This window comes from Geospiza fortis, unplaced genomic scaffold (genome assembly GCF_000277835.1).
Source record: "Geospiza fortis unplaced genomic scaffold, GeoFor_1.0 scaffold229, whole genome shotgun sequence".
In the NCBI taxonomy this organism is placed as follows: Eukaryota; Metazoa; Chordata; class Aves; order Passeriformes; family Thraupidae; genus Geospiza; species Geospiza fortis.
Window position 1 is genome coordinate 4,009,818 of NW_005054357.1, and position 21,232 is coordinate 4,031,049.

The 21,232-nt window shown below is 44.1% G+C and overlaps 1 protein-coding gene across 1 annotated transcript in view; it reads right to left on the minus strand.

The window, feature by feature from the left end:
* Positions 1-6: 6 nt before the first annotated feature.
* The window catches only part of NIBAN1 (niban apoptosis regulator 1), a gene marked incomplete at its 5' end in the record, with an annotated part of 28,598 nt that continues 7,372 nt past the window's right edge, over positions 7-21,232 (minus strand). The window contains 9 exons of the mRNA XM_005423765.2: positions 7-4,191; positions 5,163-5,274; positions 6,157-6,264; positions 6,811-6,921; positions 8,933-9,094; positions 9,341-9,528; positions 10,324-10,486; positions 10,581-10,685; positions 13,012-13,127. Of these exons, the coding sequence (XP_005423822.1) occupies positions 2,534-4,191; positions 5,163-5,274; positions 6,157-6,264; positions 6,811-6,921; positions 8,933-9,094; positions 9,341-9,528; positions 10,324-10,486; positions 10,581-10,685; positions 13,012-13,127 (2,723 nt within the window). The remainder of the gene's footprint in view (positions 4,192-5,162; positions 5,275-6,156; positions 6,265-6,810; positions 6,922-8,932; positions 9,095-9,340; positions 9,529-10,323; positions 10,487-10,580; positions 10,686-13,011; positions 13,128-21,232) is intronic.

The window sequence follows — 21,232 nt, forward strand, 5'->3', positions numbered from 1 at the left end:
CGTCTTTATTTCCGTGACAAGCGTTTGTACAAAGTTCCAAGCAAATACAAATAAATGTGTTTCATGTCCTGGCCCTTAACAGGGGGAAGGAACGCCAGGGAGCTCCACACCCCAGCCCGCTCCCCTCAGGGCACCCGACTCTCGGCCGTGGGCCGTGAAAAGCGATTTATTTATTACAGTTCCCGGTTTGTGAAGGAAACTAAGAAAGCAACAAAAACAACGGAATGGCTCCATTATTATAATTTCTGATCAGTGGTCCCACATAACCTTGCTGATTGCTGAGCTCTGCTAACCAAGCTGTCGCTGCTAACCAATTGTGGTAAAGACTAGAAAAGCACTACTTTATCCATTTGCAAATGGACAGAAAATACCCCAAACCAGGAAAAAAGTCCCATGGCCACAAGGAACTGCAATTTAAATTATATAGGCTGAATTTCCCCCATCCTTACCCATCTCACTGGTGAAAAACATCTGAGCATCTGCATTCAGCAATGCAACACGTATCACAGGAAAATATTAACCAGATCTAGGCCTGCCACAGAAATAACTCCAATATTACCATTATGGAAATACTTATGCAAAATGCTCTCTGTACAGATGTATCTAATTCATATTAGAATGAATTAGTTTCCTTTTGCAGGAGGCTGCAGTCTTTTTTGCTGCCATGCTGTCTTTCATACAAAAAAAGTATTAAAACCACATAATGTCCCTTAATTTTAGCATAAAAGGGCTGCTTGCTGCTGCTTAACTCTAGAGCACTTTATAAATTTGAAATCACTTAACACTCAGTACCAATTTAAGATAGTTAATGATTTGTAAAAGTGAAGCAGCTGACAGTGAAATAACCAATGATTCGTAAAAAAAAATATGCTGGCAGTGGTTTGTATGTTTCCAAATTCGTATTTCTGCATGAAATATAAGGAGGAAACGAGTCAAAGTACTTCTGCAAGAAAAATGTCTGCGACCTTCACGTTTCCATACCACAGTACAGCTTCTAGAATAAATAGGAACTGCATTTATTTTACTGTAGTGACAGAGTAGTTAATCCAGTTACTCAGCAAGGTTCCTTCCTCACACAGTAATATTTGCCTGTTCCTCTAGTGTCAATTTTCTGTTAGTAATAAAGAATATTTTGATAGCATTAAAAGACTTTGCACAATTTGCTGAAGTTAAATGCTAACACATATTATATTACTAGGACTTTGTTATTTCTTCCCATGTCTTTATGGGCATAAATCCTACAGTCCTTGCTGCAATTATAATTAATCTTTGCTGTCCTGCACTGTATGACATTCAGAAACAGGCTCAAAATACCGGCCCAGAGTTTCAAGGTGCTTTAAACTGACCTCTAAAGTGAGGTCTTGCATTTGAAAGGCCAATTTACTAAAATACTGGGTTTCATCTCCAAGCTTTGCTGTGCAAACTGAGATGCAAAAAACACATTTAAGCAACTCTGTGCCAAGATCATGGCTTGATACAGATCGTGTGTATGAAAGCAACTGTCTCATTTTAATAACTGCTTTTGTAATGTGATTCTGCCCTCCAAAATCTAAGCACATGAAAAACAACCTCTGGCTGCCTGGTCACTTCAGTTAACATCTGCATTAGAAATTAGATGCAATGATTCTAGTATTTCACAATTGTTGCCACTTATTACATGACTTCCACACCTAAAAAGGTCTACAGACCTGAGTAACTCAGTGGGAATGGGAATGGCAGGACTCAATATTCTCTATGAAACAGCTGTAAGTGAATCTATTTTATGGTGGGATTTAAACCAGAGAAATGCTGCCCAATGGTTATAGTTATTGTAAACATTCTCTTCTCTCCCTTCCATAAAACAAAACAAAACAAAATAGCCATAAAGTGCTCTGGAAGGCTAAATAACCCCGAAGTGCAGAGTGGGACTGAGAAACCTGCTCCCATACTTTCCCCTTTTTAAATACAGCAATAAGAGAAAAAAAAAATCAGAATATTTGCTTGTCTTTGATATCTGCCAAAACTTGAAAATAATTAAGTAATGAGTTTACAGATTTTGCACAGTGTGGCTTTTCAGCAATCTACTAAATCAACTATTTGGTTCTGTTTACTACTAAAAAATGTTTTTGTTTCCTGTATACTGCATGCAAATACTAAAAGCATCCTCGAGTATGTATGTACCAACCACCAGAATCAGAGCGGTACTTGTCAAAACCATGCATTTAAAAATCAAGAGGATCCCTAAGAACAGCTAAGTTGTTAAAATAGGTTGATGATAGTTGGGCATTTGAAGCATTCAGTGGTCACATTTCCAAACTTTTTCTCTAGCTTTAAAAGGGAGCAGATTTGAAGTGACAGATGAGATTCCTCAGCAGTAATCTGGTTTTAACCAGAACGAAACCCATCACCCATGCCTCAGGAAGGGATTTGTGGGAATGCTGCAGGAGCCACAACAAAGCGCATTTCCTCCAGCCCCGACCTGAACAAATATTCAAAACTGAACAGGGATTACTGGAGCGAATAGGTCCTGCAGGGCTGGGCTGAAAGCTGCTCTTTACTCCTCAGAGTTTTGCTGTGCAGGACCATCTTCTCGATGCTCTTCTGGGAGAATCGCTTTTCCTCCGCTGCTCTGAATTCCTGCGTGTAAAGATTGATCTCCCGGCTCCCCCTCTGGCCGCCCAGGCTCTGTGTCTGCCGTGCGCCCTGCCCTGGGCTGCTCCTGGCGCTGCTGCGGCTCCAGGGACACCGGCTCCAGCAGTCCTGGGTTGGCTCTATCCAGGATGGGCACGTCCCCCGTGGCTGCATCTGCAGCAGGGCTCGGAAAGGGGCTCTGTGTCCCACCGTCCTCCGGGACAGCGGGGCTGTTCCTTGTTCCTTCCTCCCCATACATCGCAATTCCCGTCTGTTCCTCTGGCTGCAACCTCTCACCTCCCGCCCCTGCGTACCGCACACCTGGTTTGCTCTCCACCTCTGCCTTTGCCTCCTGAGGGGGAGCCCAGCTCTCCACCAGCCACGGTGCTTGTGCCCCCCTGGGCACGCTCTCTACCCTCGTACCATCGGTCCCCAGGCTGGCTGAGGATGGTTGCTCCTCCTTGAACTCCACACATTCCGCTGCATCTTCACTTTTCATCTTCTGGCTCACCTGAATTTCTGCCACAGCCACTTCGCTCAACTCGTAGATCCCATTATGGTGCTCCTGCAACTTCAGCAGCTCACCCTCACAGACCTCCTTTATGTTCTCAGCTGGAGTATCTGCTGGGATCTCAACTGTCAGCGTCAGCAAACTCCTTATCTCATTCACATCATCGGGGGATTTACAACTCTTTTCTTCTGACTGGCTTTCTTTTTTAGGACCATCCCCAAACTCTGCTTTCCCTGTCCTTTCATCCTGGGAAACAATCTTTGTCTCAGTACTTACACCGCTTCCTTTTTTACTATCCCCTTCACACCCTGTTCCTACTGCATTTTCACTCTGAGATAATTTTCCCATAGTTTCATTTTCTACCTTGCTTTTATTTTCTGCACTCCCTAAAATCTCTGTATCTGTTACACTCTCAGGTGGGAAAGTGAGCTTTATCTCAGAAACTTTTTCCTGTGCGGTGCTTGCTTTCTCAGTGCTGCTGGCAGACACAGCAGTTACTGTTTGACTCCCTGAAGTCATGTCTTCCTCCACGGCTCCTTCAGGTACCTTCAGTTCTTTTTTAGGGCTGGCTTCAAAATTTTTTACTGCAGTGTCAGTCCCAGAAGCCACTTTTTCCTCCACAGTTTTTTGTTGTGCCTTGAGTTCTCCCTCAGTGCTCACTACACACTCTGATACATTCTCCAATGCACTTTTTCCCTCTCCAGCTCGTTTAGTGTGGCCAGCCAAAGGGGACTCCTGTTTGTCACCAATGTCTGTAACAGCCACTGCTTCCCTCCTGCTGGCCTGATCACCAGCTGCACCAGCAGAGGCGCTTGCCTCTTTGTCTGGTGACTTTCCCTCCTCAGCATCCTTCTCCCAGACGATTTTCCCTGTCACGACGAGCGTTTCGTCCCCGTGGCTCTCGGTGTCCGAGCCCTCGGCCCGGGGAGCTGGGGGTGCCTTGGCGGGGGTGCCCTGTGCTGATCCCACGGGGGTCCTCAGCTCCGTCAGGCTGGACACGCTCTCGCAGGGCACATTCAGGTTATCCTCAAACAGGTTGTGCTTCCTCAGAACGGCAGCTTCGTTGATCACTGAATAAAACAGAAACACCAAACTGCTTTGGGAAGGCTGACAGAGGCACAGGGAAGAACATACAGTGCTTTCCCAAGTTTATGTTGTACATTTTGATATTAAAGACAACACTAATGTTAATTTTCAGCTTCCTTTTACTTCACATTTCTTTTCTGGGGATGGGGATTTTATTTTTTGAATAATGGCACTTTAGTATTGACCCAAGCATTTCTGAAGCAGAGGACCCACAATGCACAAGGGTAATGCTTGAGTGCAGAAGGATTTACATTGAATATGCCAATAGAAGTATGCTGGTTACAATTATTATACTGCTGTTTTGGAACAGGAGTGCCTATGGTCTGTGAAAACATCCTGTGCAGTACATCTGCCTGTCTTTTATCCAGGGTATAGACAGACAGGCACATATACAGAAATACAAGTAAAGTATTGATTTATATATACATTTATATAGGTATATATGTAGTATTTATTAAGAATGGTCTCGTTTTCTGACACAGAAGCAAAGAGATCTGCAAGGAGTACTGCACTGGCATCAGTGAGTACTGGAAACTGAATCCAGCTGTTCATTTCATTTGAGGAAATTAATCTCTGTTACCATTAGTCTTTGCAATTCTCTTAGTCTTGCAATTGGCATACTCTTGCCATTTAGTCATCACCAAATCTGCACAAGTAAGGATAGGGAATCGAGATCAAGTGAAGTTGCCATAATTATATTTTGTTAGAAAAAGGCTTGTGCCAAGCCATCACTCTTGAGTTCCATGGATTTAGTAAAGCTGCCCCATAAATCAGATTTTAGGGCTTGCAACATATCTTCAGTGAGCCAAATGAAAAAACACTGTAGGGATGTAACCATCAGTGTTGGAGAAAGCGGGACAGGAGCAGCCAGGTGAGGGCTCTGGGAAGCTCTGAAGGAACAGCTCATGGGCCACAGGCTGCAATGTTATTCCTGTCACCTCAGAAATGTTCTCACCTTTCAGGGCCTCTTCAAGCAGCATCTGATGTAAAATCTCTTCATACACGTTCTCTACTTGGATCACACTTGTGTAATCAGCAAAAATGTACTGCTCATATCTCTGCAGCTCCTGTGCAGGTAGGGAAGAAAAGAACAGATGGAGAAAACTGAGGACTTCTGAGTCCTACTGCAGTCAAACAGCTCAGAGATGCCATGGAGCAGGTCTTGCCACACCCCGTGACAGCTCCTGGGGTGCACTGTTTGAACTATGACTCCATGAGCTACGTGTGTCCACAATCAATTATGTATTTACCACACAGTGTTCCTGCAGTACAACCACAGTTAAAAGCACTGCAGATCACTGCCTGCTGAAACAAACAGCTGCTGAGGAAATGCCTCACAACTTGTTTGTCCAAGGAGGCAAGTCCACGGTACATGGGAGATGCGGGGTTTGGTTTTGTTTTTCTAATAGGTGTGTAACACGTTGAGCTCCCTGATTTATACCCATCTGTCTAAGTGAATCACTATCATCAAGCAGCTGCTTGGTGGTCTATAAAAAAGTAAATTAAGTGACCTCTGCTCATTTCTAGAAGAGGCACCTACATAAATCACCTGGAGGTTTTCAAGTAAAAGATCAGGACTTGGCGGGGCCTGTCAGCTGTGCCACACTTTGGCTTCTCGAGCTGGCTGCTCATCTCTGCAGAGGCACAAATACAAAAGGCTGGTGGGAAACTAAACAGAAAGGGCTTGTGGAGGTTTGTTCCACCACTGCTTCCTCTGTGACAGAGACATGAGCTGTCTGCACACATATACCAGGTGATAAAATGCTTGTCCCTGTGCTCCACACCTACCCAACCCATGAAGTGGCACATCTAAGCACCGAGCAGGCAGGAAATCTGCACAGTCCTTTGAGAGAAAACAGCCTGACAGTGTTAAGGAATTACTGCCAAGGTGCTGTTCCTCTCCTGCCTTCCATTATTGGTTTTTGAGGTTTTTAGTCCCAGACACCTACTGGTTTGCATGTTGAAGCCAGTGTCTTCTGCATTGTGGGCAAGGTAATCTGCACCAGTGCCTCTTGGAATATCTTCTTGCGGATGGTGCTGCTGTCGTAGTCATATTGCTGCCAAAACACACCAGAGAGAAACAAGCCCACACGTGCCTGGGGTTATTCACCACTCCCACAGGGAACTGCTTCCTGCCAGCCTGTAGCTGCTGCATCACAGGTGCACAGGGTTGGGATGGCCATGCAGGTTAGTCCAGCTTCTATAAAGTCACTCTAAAATCTACTGTTCTAGGATCTCTTTTGCTTCTTTTAACTCTTAGGCTAGAAAGAGCCCCTGATTGCCCTCCCCGGGTGTTTCAGCACTGCCCATTCTGAGAGTAATGAATTCCAGTGGCAGGCTAATTATAAAGTTAATTAAAAATTATTTATCCAGATACACAGCATATTAATAATCTGATTTACCTACAATTAAAGGGACTGCAAATGCAAATACTTCTATAAGTGTCTGCCCAGAACTAGGTTTTATATCCCAAATGGGCAGATTTGCTAGTGCCACCAAATCAGTATTTTCAGCTCATCCTCTTTCAAATACTGACATACGTTCATATAAAATATATTCTGTTTCCAGAAAGGCAGCCTGCAAATGTGCTACATGACATTTACCTTCAGCACTCTCAGCTTGACTTTTTCAATGGTTGTTGCAACTTTGGCTGAGTCTGCCTGGTGGCTTGGAGAGAACAACTGCTCAAATGTATAAACTGCATTTTCCATCAGCTAAAAATAGTAATTAAAAAAAAAAACTGTTAAAGACCAGTAACATCAAATTCCTGCAAACATGATACGTGCAACTGTTAATTTAAATTGTGTTTCTGAGAAGGTGCTCTAAAGACCACTGAAATGCTGCAATAAATAAATAAAATTAAAAGCTGTGGTATCATTATCATGCTGTCCCAGCTTTCTTGTACAGATTTGATCTCATGTCCCCACCCAAACTGATGGTGGTAGAGCCAAAATGTAGAATTGATTATCTGTGTATACAGACCACAGTCAAAACTTATTATCCCTAATAAGAAGACTCCCATTGACTTCTATCATTAATCATTAATAAACAGTATTTAATCATACTGCACATCATTTTTAGTAGTTGTCATTATAATACAAATAAATAATCAGCAAAAATCACACAGAGTGCAATCATTTCTCACAGAATTATGCTAAGCTGGCATTTACCATATTTTCAGCTTATCATTAAGAATATTATGCTTCTACTCTGAAGATATTTCAGACAAACAGTTCTGCAAGCGGTAATTGAATCTATTTAATGAGGCTTTGCCATCTTTTGCTGTTTCCATTCAAATTTTAACGTTTTCTTATTGGAGAAGTACCGGGAGATATGCAGGGGGGGCATTCCTTCAGCCAGTTGAGCACCGTGCTCCCAGATTTCCTGAAATTGGCCACTAGAGGATGCCAGGCTCCCAAGGCAAGGAACCCTGCTCCACCCTCCACCCGAGGTACATTTTAGCCAAATCACTAACACAGACATGTCTGATTTCACTTATTTATGAAATAAACGTCCATGGACAAAAAAGGGAAACTACACAATATTTTTATGAGGAAAATACCAGCCTCTTAAAGAGGAAGATGCAATAACAGCATGTTTAGAACAACTACTATTATAATTTAACTTATTTATTGTTAATTTTGACTCATGTTCTGTTCAGAAAAAAAGCGACCTCCTGGTTTATATGGGATTTATTTTCTGTCTACTTCTTTGTCTTGACTCATGGTCTTCACTCAGTGAAAGACACTTTATTTGGCAGCATTTTGGAATGGTCCCCCCTGAAAGACCCAGACATGAAATCAGAATTTTATTTCTGAGTAATTCCTTGGCTGCTGGTCCTGGCTGTACTCAGAAGAGCTGCTTTTAGGAAAACCCTATCCCAGCACTGTCCTAGACACTTGTTTTCCATATTCATAACTTCTACTTCATAGATCTGGACCAGCTCCATTTCACAAGATTACTGAGCAGATTAGTAAATTTCCCAAATACACATTAAAATCACAGGGTTCAATTTAGAGCTCCAAGGCCAAATCTGCCTTGTGATCTGGCAACTGAAATCAGTCTGCTGGCCAGCTCCTCAGACACTTCTGGCCAGGCATCCAGGAGGAATCCAGGCAAAGCAGAGCCTGTACCAGCACACACAAGAGAGGGACAAAGAGGTGGAGTTCAGTATCTGGAATGATATTGTCACCTCCACCAGTCCCCTGAAAAGTGAGGCTGGATGAAGCACCTACACCCTGAAACATCTGTCTCTGAGTTCTAACATTAATTGCTTTACTTTATATTAGTGAGAAAATCAACTACCAAGGAGCAGACATTCCATTTTGGTAAAATTGGAATGTCTGGAATTGGAACACATTTAATAGTGTTCACCCTTCCTGAAAAATCAAGCCTTGAGAAAGGGAATCAGGTGAATTTAGCCACTCCACTAGTTACACAACTTTCTTGGGTGCTGAGACACTGGGAATTCAGAATCTGAAAGTTCAGGGGAACAGATGATCCATGCAAAATTTTCATGCCTTGCTGAACAACTCACATACACAGAGTCTCACGAATATAAGTGTCAAGCAGCTTCTAGCTGGTTTTCTCAGGTTTTGTTACTTGTACCTTGCCTGAGAGACACTCTGAGGCGCTTTCACAGCTTTTACCAAGATTACTTTGAAGCAGATTAGCAGGACAAACCTAACCTGTTCTCCCAGGAGGAAAAACTGGATCTTACAGTACCTCTTGCATGAAGTTCTGTGTCCTCTGAATCACAAAATCGATGTGATAGACCTTGAAGCGACTCTTGAGGTCCTGCAGGAGTTCCTGGAGCAGGTTCACTTTCAGATAGCAGGGCTCCATTTTCAAAGAGTTGAAGGGCAGGGTCATGAGCTGATCCACATTCTGCATTCCCATGCAGGTTGAAAGAAAGCAACCAGAAGTGAATTTTTAATAGAGAATGTAACAATTTGGCTTTAACCCAAATCCTGGTATCTGCACTCCGGTTACACAAATACCACAAGACTTTCTAAATTACAAAACCAGGTGCTCACGTGCTTGCACCTGGGAAAGTAAATCCTGCAGCCAGCTAAGGCCTAGCCCAGAACATCCTTGTGCTGATATAAAGGCTCCAGCTCTGTTTCGTCTTACCTCTTTTAGCCTGGTCATGTCATTGGTCTTCTGGAAGTCCTGGATGATTTCATTCACTTCCTTGTCAAAAAGCGCGCGCACTTCCGTGAATCCGGAACTGACAGGGCCCATGAGCTCCTCCAGGATGGAGGTGAGGAATGGCTGGATATTCTCTGTGCAGCACTTCTGGGCAGGCTCAGAAACACTGGCTGGAGAGTAACACAGGACAACAGTTGCATTTAGAGACAGTGAAACAATTAATTGGAACTTACCTCTTTACAGTTAATTCAATGGTTTTTGTATTTTTCCCTGGAGTCACACCTCCACAGAGCTGATGAGGGTGTGAAAGGAGTTCACAGTTGTATGAGTGACAATGAAAACTCTTGTGCCAAGCCTCACCTAAGCAAACACTGCAAATGGGGGCACTGTGAGGGTGGAGAAAAGGGCAGCTCTGAGTATCATTACCAGCTATTTATTTATTTATTTATTTGCCAGCTTAAGCAACACAACAACATTTTTCCTGCTCTTTACATTCCTTTTTATATTCATAACAAAATTATGATTACTTCACATTAAATAAAAAACACCTAAGAAGCCCTTTGGCTTAAATATTCTTTGAAAGCCCACGGACTTGTCACGTTACCAGAACCTGGTTTTGTGGTGCATTCCTAGAGATCAGGTCTTTCAATTATGCTCACGTGACCTGTATCTTCACTACCTAAGACTGTGTAAGTGAAAATGAAAGCAGAAGGAACAACTCTGATCAGGGTACTCAAAACCTGTCAGCTCCAATTTGAGAAGACCTGGTTTTTGCACAGACACAGTGGCTACAGGTATCAGTTCCCACCAAAGGCAGCAGAGGCTCGTTTGTGTTCTTAAAATTGGTGTCTCCAGTTGGGTTTCTCAAAACACACAAGGATTTCAAAACAAGCACATCTGGTAATTTGAGCAACAATGGGAGACATTGGAGAATTGCTCCAAAGCACAGCTGCTCCTCTACCAACCTTTGATTTTTCCAGCTAAGAAGTTCTTGGAGTTCAGAATCTGATCCATGTCTGAACGAATGGTCCCTTCAAGAGTTTTTGCAAATTCTCTGCATTCTTCTTTCAAGGTGCTTAATCCTTCTGCCACCTGCTGCTGGACTAAGCCATAGGTTTCCTCTACAATCTGGAACCAAATAAAATTGAAAAGCAGAGATCAGAATCTGCACCCACAGAGAGCTGCCATGAGCAACAGCTACTCTGCAAGTGTCAGTCCTTACCCCAAACCAGGCCCGTTTCCTGTCATTTCTCTTTTCCTTCATTTTAGGCAGGATCATTGTCTGCAGGTTAGGCAGCAGTTCCTCCATCACCAGGTTGCTCAGGATCTGTATGGTCAGGAGATGAAAATGCCAAGTTCTCACCCTGTTCTTTACCTGAAGGCTGAGCACTGCAGCAGAGTGATGTGTGCAGGCAGTGGCTCAGCTGTCCCTCCCTCCCAGCTGCCAGGAATTACCCACAGAGGCTTTGCACTCTCTCTGCCTAGATTTGAACTGCAACTCCTTCTTTACCCATCCCATCCCACTCAAATGCACCAAATGAATATGCAAGACTTAATAAACATCTGATTTGGGGAGTCTAGGCCTCCCTCTCCACGTTTTTATTTATGGACACTGTCTCTGGCCTGAGAAAGCTGCACCAATAGCCCAAGCACAATCTACATTCAGGATCACATCCCTGCTGTACCCAGCTGCTGGCTGAGGCAATACAGAGTGCAAAAACACCCCTCAACTTTCCATTTTCATCATGCCAGGGCTTTTTTCACTCATGTCCGTGCTCCCAGACACCGCACCTCATGTATTAAAGCAGCCAGAGGGATCTGAGACATGCACCAACACCAGCCAAGGGAACTGGCATGAACTAGAGCAGCACAAGTAAAGAAGGACTCTGACTGCATGCCAGTGCAAAACAGGGCATAAACAGCCCCTATGGAAATACAACACTCAATAATGTACCTCAATAACACTGCCATAATATACCTCTAATATACTCAAATATGCAATACACTTTTATTGGAGTTTCATTTAAGTACTTAAAGATAATGCCACAGCAGCACTTCATATTCAGCACTGCTGACTCAAATGCCTGTCAAAAGCAATTCACTAATTCAGGTCCTAAACTAATGGCTCCCTTAAAAAAGATCTCATGAATAACCCAAACTATCACAAATAATAAACGTGAGAACGGATCAGATAGATTAAGAGCCAAGGGAAAGGCATGAAGCTGTGTCAGGGGAGGGTTAGGTTGGCTGTCAGGGAAAGGTTCTTCCCTCAAAGGTCCTGGGGCACTGCCCAGGCTCCCCAGGGAATGGGCACAGCCCCAAGGCTGCCAGAGCTCCAGGAGGGGTTGGACAAAGCTCCCAGGGATGCACAGGGTGGGATTGTTGGGGTGTCTGGGCAGGGCCAGGGGCTGGACTGAATGGGCCCTGTGAGTCCCTTCCAGCTCAGGATATTCTGTGATTCCATGATTTTATATTGTGAAGAGTCTTGAGTTCTCTGGGAACATTTTTAAGGCATTGGTGGATCTTCCTTCAGGTGCCTGGGCTCATGCTCCCACTCCAGCCATGCTGCAGCCCCAGTGTGCACTGACCTGGTGGGGACTCAGCCACCACAAATAAGTGTCAGCAAATACATTTCTTGGCATTCTTCAGGGACTTTTACAGCAACAAATTTCAGCCTGCTTGCTCCAAACCACTCACTTAGCTTGGATATTTGCCTAAAATAATTATTATGTTTGGTCCAAGCAGGCCATGAGAACACACTATACTTACAGAATGAATTATTGCTAAGAAGATAATAGTGGAACTAGGCTGGATGTCTTCTGATTACAGCTCTCTTGAGACATATGGGCTATGAGTAAGATGTTGGCAAGCAATAGGAAAAATAAAACATGAAATGAAACTAGCACTAAAATAGCCCCATAACATGAAGGAGGAAGGGAGAACAGAAAACCCCTCATGTAACTCCTTAAAGTAAGAATTTATTATCAGATGTTAGCAGGGAACTTCAATCACTGACATGATGGCAGTGGGAAAGACACTGTTTATAGATTTTTCTCCAGATTCCACATTTCTCAGCATTTCAAAGGTAGGCTTCTTCTAAAACAATAATCTGCTTCCTTAAAACAAACCACTCTCCTTAAGGTTTTTTCCGTTTTTCCAAAGGGAAGCCAGATTTCATCAAGGAAAACAGCCAGGAGTTGGCACTAAAGTAAATAAGTAAACATGTGCTGCTGAGTGCTCAATGTTTGGAAAAAAAACCTAGAAATCAGGGTGTAAATAATGCCCTAAAAGCCATGTGGAGTGATGCCAGTGGGGTTGTGGGGTAATCTCAGCTACCATGAGTGCTCCAAAGCCAGGTGCCTAAGGATGGACCCAGACTCTGGCCTTAGCATTTCTTTTCTGCAGAACTGAAGTACACAGATTTTTGGTGTTTACGTGTAACTGCTACTCTACAAGACTCTGTTTTAGAAGTTTTTATTGAGAAAGAATTATCACTTACATATGAGTAGGAGATGTCTTAAAATCTCAGGTATTTCTATCTACAAAATTTTCTTGTTTAAGATGCCCTTTTTGCTAAGAGAATTTATAATCTTCACTGTCCTCAGAGCTGCAATACCCAAAGCCAAAACCCCATCAGGAATATATTCTTTTACCTCTTTTTCATTGCCAGTTATCATCTCCCACGTGCCATAGTGGCCTCTCTCCTGCCGGAAGAACTGGATGGCCTCTAAGAACGCCTCCACTTCATACGTGGTCTGTTTGAGAAAGTCTGGAGAAAACAAAAAGTAACATAAAGGATTTACCCAGAAATCATCTTTAAAAATAACCATCCTTTTCTGAGCCATTTCCCACTCCACATGCACCTAGCAGTAATATTTTTAAATAATTTATTAAGCCTGGATGCCTGGAGACCCTGGGTGTTCACTAAGATTTAGAAGTGCATTAACATAGGAAAGCTCATTCCTTGCCTTTACACCTGTGAGCCATGTAAGGTGGCACACAGAGAGACTGACAGCATGTGGCAGGGCCAACAGATGGGAATTCCTCTTTAGTTTACAAAAATGACAGGCAGCTCATTGGATAAATTGCTAAACCCCGAGTTAACACTGTTTTACTTCTTTTGTTTTGTTAAGAAACTGAGGGTCAAGATGGTTTTTCATGGATATACAACAAAACAGATCTCAACAAACAAAGCACCATGCTTGTACCAGTTAAGAACAAAAACTCCTGACAAGATCATGCTGATTTCCCTAAATATTTCAGGAATGTTCAACCAGAGCTCTGGAATATCTGGTTATTGTGCAAGGCCACTTCTGCCTGATGGGAGCTCTTCTTGAGAACAGTGTGGTGGCCTGGGGACACCTTGGCCTCAAGACATGAAGCAGAGTGGCTGCTTGGCAAACCTGAGAAAACCATCCCCAAACACTTCAGTGACTGAAGTGCTGTGTCTGCACTATCAGAGAGTCAGGATTACTTTCTTGTGGGAAAGCAAAGCCACAAAGGTTTATTGTCCCCTCTCCAAGATTATCTGCTGCAGTCTTGAGCAGCTGAAGTCCTGTTGTGCACTCTGAGAACAAAGGAGGGAAGAACAAGAATGCTGATTCTCTCAAAGGGAATTATGCTGCTTTAGAAGGTACTGATACATACAAATAATTGTGATGAGAAGAGTCAGGAGGAAGTCCTCAAGCCTTGCTTGTCAAGCAATACTTCTTTGGGCTTGTTCATGAGACTGCTCAAGAGAGAAGCTTTACAGGAGCCTCGCATAAATGCCAAGGGCAATGCAGGGATTAGAGAAATTATGGGAAACATGGAGGATTAACACCACAGTAATGTCTGAAATATCTCCTCCATGCACTTTAACAAAAACAAAAGCTACAGAAACCTACAATTAACTTCATCAGGGCTTTATCCCTGAAGCTTGAAAACTGCTTGAAAACGGCATGGTTTCAGATCTGCTCAGAGCCCAAATATCAAAATTTGCCCTTTCAGAGTTTCACCTGGCTGCAATGACTGCAGGAAGGTTTGTTAAACACACTAAGGGGCAAAAAACCACTCTCTTGATACTGTTCTTCATCTGCAGATATTTGGAGATCCAAAGACATAACACAAATTCTCCAAGCTCATACAATGATCAAACAACAACAACAAAAAAAATCAGCTGGGTAAAATCCCAACCCTACCTTCACTGCTGCCTCCAGGATTTATAGCATTTGTCATGGCAAGTCACAAACCAGTATTAGTTGTAAATTAGGCTGTTCAGTGTTGAGAGAACATCCTCTGACCACAGTTTTAATGAAATAAGGGAGTGTTCCACCTGAGCAACTGAGGTGGAGCATTGCATTCAAAAACTTTTGTCCTCCCAAAATAAAACTGAAAAGATTTTGATGAGAAGAGGGCCTGGTTTGGCTGCAGGGAAGGAAAACTGCAGCTCCAATCATGACTCACATGTTTTCCTCCTTCACAGCTGTGCTCCCTCCTAACCCAAAGGGACAACAGACCATCCAAGAGGCTGGATCTTGGAGCTGCTGAGATGGTGATGCACCAGTGCTGACAGGAGTCTGCCCTCTAAGATCACCAAGTTTTAAATCCATGCTCAAGGGAGTATTCTCTCTCTATTCTGACTGTCCCCAAGCCCGTACTGCAGTGGGAAGAAGGTGCTAAAAATCCAAGAGTGATTCATCTGAATAGCTCATGGGAAAAACATTAAACTGCAAGTGCCATAAAATCCCAATCCCACATTCTTTCCTATGCCAGTAAACACAGGACACAAACACAATCATGGCAGTCTTGCTACAAAAACAACTCCAAGCAGAAAGAAAGCTTTATCCTTCAAGGCTGCTGCAACTGCTTAATTTAGGCAATTCCATCCTCACTTTCCATAGGAGGAAAAGATTGCCTCAGTGATAAGGCTTTGAACAAGCAGATCCATCCAGTGCCGGGCTGTGCAGAAGCTGCTGGCGAGGCACTCGAGACAGAAGCACATTCATGCACAGGGCTCAAGAAAAGGCAATTGTACCCAGCTGAAAGGAGCTGCCATGCACATTCTGCCAGAGTTCTGCCCATCCCATGCAGCAATCCATGGAAGGGCTGGAGGAGGGGGTGGCTTGGCAGCCACACCAAGGCCAGGGAAACAAGGACTGGGCTGTTGGGGGAGCCCCGCTGGCGTGCGAGGGAGCAGCTGGGCTGTGGGCCATGGCAGCAGAGCTGCAGCTGCAAACGGGGCAGGTGGCAAAGCCCAGTGGTGCCAGGGACGAGTGTTCACCAGGGGAAAGCATGATCAGTGCTCCCCTCTCCTGAAGCCCTCACAGGGGCTTCCCCTCAGCCATCCTGTCCTGAGTGATCCACGTGTCCTGCTGCTTGTACAGAGGGGAGCAGCTTAGGGCAGCTTGGTGCAGTGCTGGCTGCATTATTCCTCACCCAAATCTCACACAAAGCCAGGAAGGTTGCTGAGTGTTCTCCAGCAAAAGGCCAGCGAGGCTTTACAGGCACCCAGACTGATACTGTGTGCTTAATGCAGGATTCTTTGCACTTGGAAAATCACCCAAGCTGCTAATGAACAAAACATTCCTGATGTGTGGAGATTACAACAAAATTCTGTTTGTTCTGTTTATTTTTTTAAAAAAGAAAACCTACCTAGAGGCCCTACATATCCAAGCACAGAGCCCAGATATTGCTAACCACAGATTCCTTTCATAAATGCAAGAGTAACTGCTATAAAGCTCCCTTTGACTTTGGGAGATGGAAGGACAACTGGAAGCACTATACCTTTATAAATCTTCCCAAACGTGCACGTCTCAATGGTATGGCTCAGTTAGTTCAGGACTGCAGAAAGCGAAGGAGCTTTCATGCAGAGAATTCCTCTTTTAAAAAACATAATTATGTCAAACCTTAACTCATCAAAATGACACCCAGAGGACCAGGCTACTGGACACCCTCTGAGAGCACCTGCACGTGTGCAGAAGGGTTAACTTAGAGGGTCCTGTTCCCAGTCTCAGCTGTCTCCCATGCTTGGGCTGCCCTGGGAATGGCAGCCTTCTAACAGGGTGCCCGGGACTATGAGCTGCTCCTTCTGTCCCTTGGCAGGTGAATGTTTGGGGAGTGATGAGCAAATCTTCATTGCCAAGGTCCTGTGGGCCCTCCCAGCCCTGTCCATGGCAGGACAGCTGCACCCTTGGAGATGGACATGGCTCCAGCCCCTCAGGACAGGCTGTCCATTTGTGACTCACCAACACTTCCCATTTGTCCGATGACAGCAGCAGGAATTAACTGCCCTCATGGATTTGGTTTCAGCCACAGATCAACTGGTCTTACACTGGAGAGCTCTGTGCAAGAACTTCTGCAGATGGGCCTCGTTACCAGAGAGGGTGAGTGTTCCAGCTGCCTCTGGCTCAAACCGGATTTCCAGCAAACCCAGACAATATGAAATCTGCATTTGAACATTCCAGTTCAAACTGTGCATCTGTCTGTGCTGCACACCGCTGCCTTGGGGCTGCTGGTGAGGAGGCTTAATCACTCAGATGATGATTTTTCTTAATTACAAGCAAAGGAAGATGCCTTCATAACACTAGCATAGCTGTTAAAAAGTGATTATTTCCACATCCCATTTAAACTGTCCCTCTGAACAATAACTGTCACTAATGGCACTTGGGGACACAGTTTAATGGTGGAACTCAGCTGCAATCCACTAACAGTGAAGGGGTCTGTTGACTGTGGATAAAGTGCTTCCCTGAAGGGAGCTCCACCATGAAGAATAACCTCAGCCTTTTGGCTGACATTTCACACAAGGCTGAGGCCCAAAGACACAGCTGAACAAGTGTTAAGCCAGAATCCAGAAGTCTGAGCTCACGGAGCACAAGTTTTAATTAAAGAAATGCTGACTCTGACATAACGCCCTTCATCTGACCACCAAAACTCAGGAGCAATCCACCCTGGCTTCATCTGTTTCCTGCAGCATCCCAGCCAGATTCTGCATGCAGGGAACAAAATTTATATGATCCTGGAATTCTTCCTGCAGGTAATTAATTGATATTAGCAATGTGGCACCCAGTGATGGTAGTTTGTGCAGGAGATGATCATGTCAGAGCCCACAGACCTTGCCAGGCTCAGGAACTGCAGCTCTCTCTTCCCAACACAAGACATTCACAACCAATACAAAAATTCATGACTTTTTAGTTCCCTCATAAAAGACAGCAGGGCCCACGAATATCCTCTCAAATAATTCAAAGCAACAGGCTTTGGACAAAGACTGGAGAAGGCAGGAGAACAATCACTGGAAGGAGATGAAGATGACCAAGGAGTCTGGTGGCCTTTCACTGAGGAGGAGAATGTCACTTACTATTAATTTTTGGAATATGATAAATGAGTAAAAAACTGCATTTGATTTTAGGTGATCTCACAATATTATTTCCTTGCTTCCTCATCTATTTGACGGAGTGCTGGCTCTGGTGAAGGCAGTGCCAAAGCATCTCTCGTAACTCCTTGTTGGGCACTTTACAGAGCCTTTTCCTGGGACACAAGAAATCTCAGTACAGGTATTGGTGCAGGGCCTTCCTTCTTGTGATGTTACAAACAGATAATAAGAGGCAGATAAAGAAATATTTGGAATTTTAAGTGCAGTCTCAAAAGCTGGTGCTTCCACCCCTTCTTATTTCCACTAGACACTGCTGCCCTCAAGAGAATAGATTTCATGCTAAGAAATGCAAATTACATTTTCCCAATTTTCTCATCCTTCCAAGTCATTCCCCTCACACCTTGTCATCGGTTTCTTTTGTATATATAATTAGACTTGCTTTTCCCCTGCTTTTCACTATACACACACTGTAATTTAAAATTTTTTTTAAGTTTTTAAAAATTTAGTTCTTTTAAAACAAAAGCTGGTAAAAAAAAGGAAAATACACAATCCCAAACCAACTAAAGAGACAGGACAGTGCTCCTCAAAGACAGTACTCCCACTCCTCCAGCCCCCAAGGATTTGGGGTGGAGGCAGCTGGAGACCATGAGGGAACAAGAGACATTCCTGCAGGGAAGGAATCACTCTGCCAGCCATCTAGCACCACAATTAGGGAACGCCCTTCAAATAAAAATAAATGAGCACAATAAAAATTATTTCCCTTTCTAAGAGCTCATGTGAGCTCCAGCATGTTTTAAGAGCTGCTGCATTTAGATACCACAGACAGCTGGTGAAAAAGCCATGGCCATCAACCCCAACAAAATTAAACTGTGGAAATTCTGTCTCCAAAAAAATAAGCAATGGTCCCAGCCCACCGGGATGGCAGGTAAGAGAAGGAACATGCTTTGAACCTGGGGAGATGAGGAAAGCTCAGGAACTGCACCTCAGGAAAAGGGAGGTTACCTGGGGCCTGGGACATTGCTTGAGATGACCCTCTCAGTAAAAGGACACACGTTACCCTCACAAAATGCTGTCCTGTGTGGCTCAAGCACAACTGAAAATGACCCTCTCAGTAAAAGGACACACATGTTACCCTCACAAAATGCTGTCCTGTGTTGTAAGCATCCAAACTGAGAACAAAGTGAGATATATATGGTGCTCTGGGGCTGAGAGGCATCAACCTCCCAGCTCTGGGGATTTCCTGTGAGCAGTGTGCTGTCACATTATCCACAGAGCATGTGGTGTGAAGCTGCTAACCACCAACAGAAGTGAGATGAGGTCACTTCCAAACATGATACAGCCCTGAAAAAATACTCTGTACTTATAGCAAATAAAGCTTTGCAGCACAAGTTCCTTCCGTGGCCACCAAACCAACACTGAGCAGGGTTAACTGTTTGCTTATCAGCACACAGCACCCAGATTGAAGCTGTTCAAAGCAGCACCAGACAGGACACAATCAACCTCCAGTGGGAAGCCCAGCAGGTGTGGGTTTTATAATCCAAAAAAATTAATGAGCACTGCATAAACACACACAGAGGATCACAGTATCACTTATTTCTGACATTTTCCAAGTGCTTTCCAAACCAGCTACTGTATTCCTGGAACAGGTGGGAATTTGGAGAAGAAATGGCTCTAGGGTGACTTCATTGTGGCCTTTCAGTACCTACAGGGGCTCCAAGAGAGCTGGAGAGGGACTCTGGACAAAGGATGGAGTGACAGGACACAGGGAATGGCTTCCCACTGCCAGAGGGCCAGGTTAGGTGGGATGTTGGGAAGGAATCCTTTCCTGTGAGGGTGGGCAGGCCCTGGCACAGGGTGCCCAGAGAAGCTGTGGCTGCCCCTGGATCCCTGGAAGCATCCAAGGCCAGGTTGGACAGGGGTTGGAGCAACCTGGGACAGTGGAAGATGTTCCACCCAAACCATTCCATGGTTCTTGATTTCTCTGCTGCAGAACTTCGAAGCTGGAGCCTGAACACCACCTTACTCTGCATAGCTCCTAAATGAGTCTTCACAGCTCCGAAAACAGGCTGGGCTGGGGTGGTGGGCTCAGGGCAGTGGCTCCCCTGCACCACCCCACACCTGGTAGTCTGTAAGAAGAAGATAATCAGCCTGAGATGGGAGGGATAGGAAGAATGTAATGGCAATTATGAATTTAGCACATTCATCATCTTGCTGTTTCAGAATGAATGTCACTCCTACAGACTGAAAATCCTCACCACAGCGTAAGAAATCAGTCTGGCAGGAAAGGCAAAAGCCATGCTGACTGAATGAACTCATGCTGTAGAGCAAAAACATCCTAGAAAGAGGAGAAATAGTCTTATTTCAAGCAAAATACCCTAAATTATACCAAAAAACCCTCTATATCATGTCCTGAAAGTTTTAGTGAGTTTTTTTTAACACCCTATAAACCTCATCAACGGTATTTCTAGTGAAATGGACTGGTGAAAGAACAGCCACAGTCTCAGCCACTCATGTGGATCACAGGTGGTCTTATCTTATTAACCAAAAAGGGGTTTAATTAACCCAAGTACAGCAGCTGCTTGAGAGGAGCCAAGACACAAGTCTTGGTAGATGAAGGGATAAATATTATCTCCATTTGTACTTTCTCCCACCCCAAATTACCACACAAACTTTCCAAAAGGCCTCACTTTCATCCCAGTGCACAAAGACATTTTTCTTTAATGTCATAAAAAGCAATTTCCTCCTCAGTTCTCCTCTAATTGCTCCCTCCACATCCATTGGAAACAGGCAACAAGAAAATCGTTCCCTTCATCTCCCTCTCTGGGGAAGAAAGGCCACCCTGTTTGTGGCATGAAGTCTCAGAAACCCTTCCAAAGTGGTATCTGGACTCCTGACAGCTGCTCTGCTGTGTACATAGAGATATATGGACACATTCATCCCTCAGCTCAAGGATTTCATGTCAGCTTCTCAACCTTTATCAGTGCTCCCAGAATTATTCTGAATTCTGGTCCAAGAGTTGGCAAGTCCTATACAGGTACTATAGACATGTAACATAGGAAATTTAGAAATAACTATGAGGAAAACATCTGTCAGATAAATTCAGAGCTGAAAAAGGAAATGCAGACACCAATAATGGCAATCCTGAAAGTCAGAGATGGAGGAAAAAAATCTGCCCTCCACAAGCTTTTGTCTTTCTCTCTTGCCTAATGCCTTTTTATACTTCTTTAATATATTTATTGCTCAAAATAATTTCTGTTGTTGTTTCTGTTGAAACTGGAGATGACAGGATATGGTTCTGAAAGTCCCTCAGCTTCCCGTGTCAGGAGGGTGATTGTCAAGATGTGGATGTGAAATCAAACCAGACGAAAAAAACTAAAATCACGAAGTGAAACTCCGTGTCTCCCAGAATGAGCTAGTTGTCATTTCCTTCCCATCATGCAGACTTCCCTCTATCCCAGCACCAAGTGGTCAGGGTTCTCCACTTCCAACAGCAAATACTGAATGAAACTCAAATAGGAAGCAAG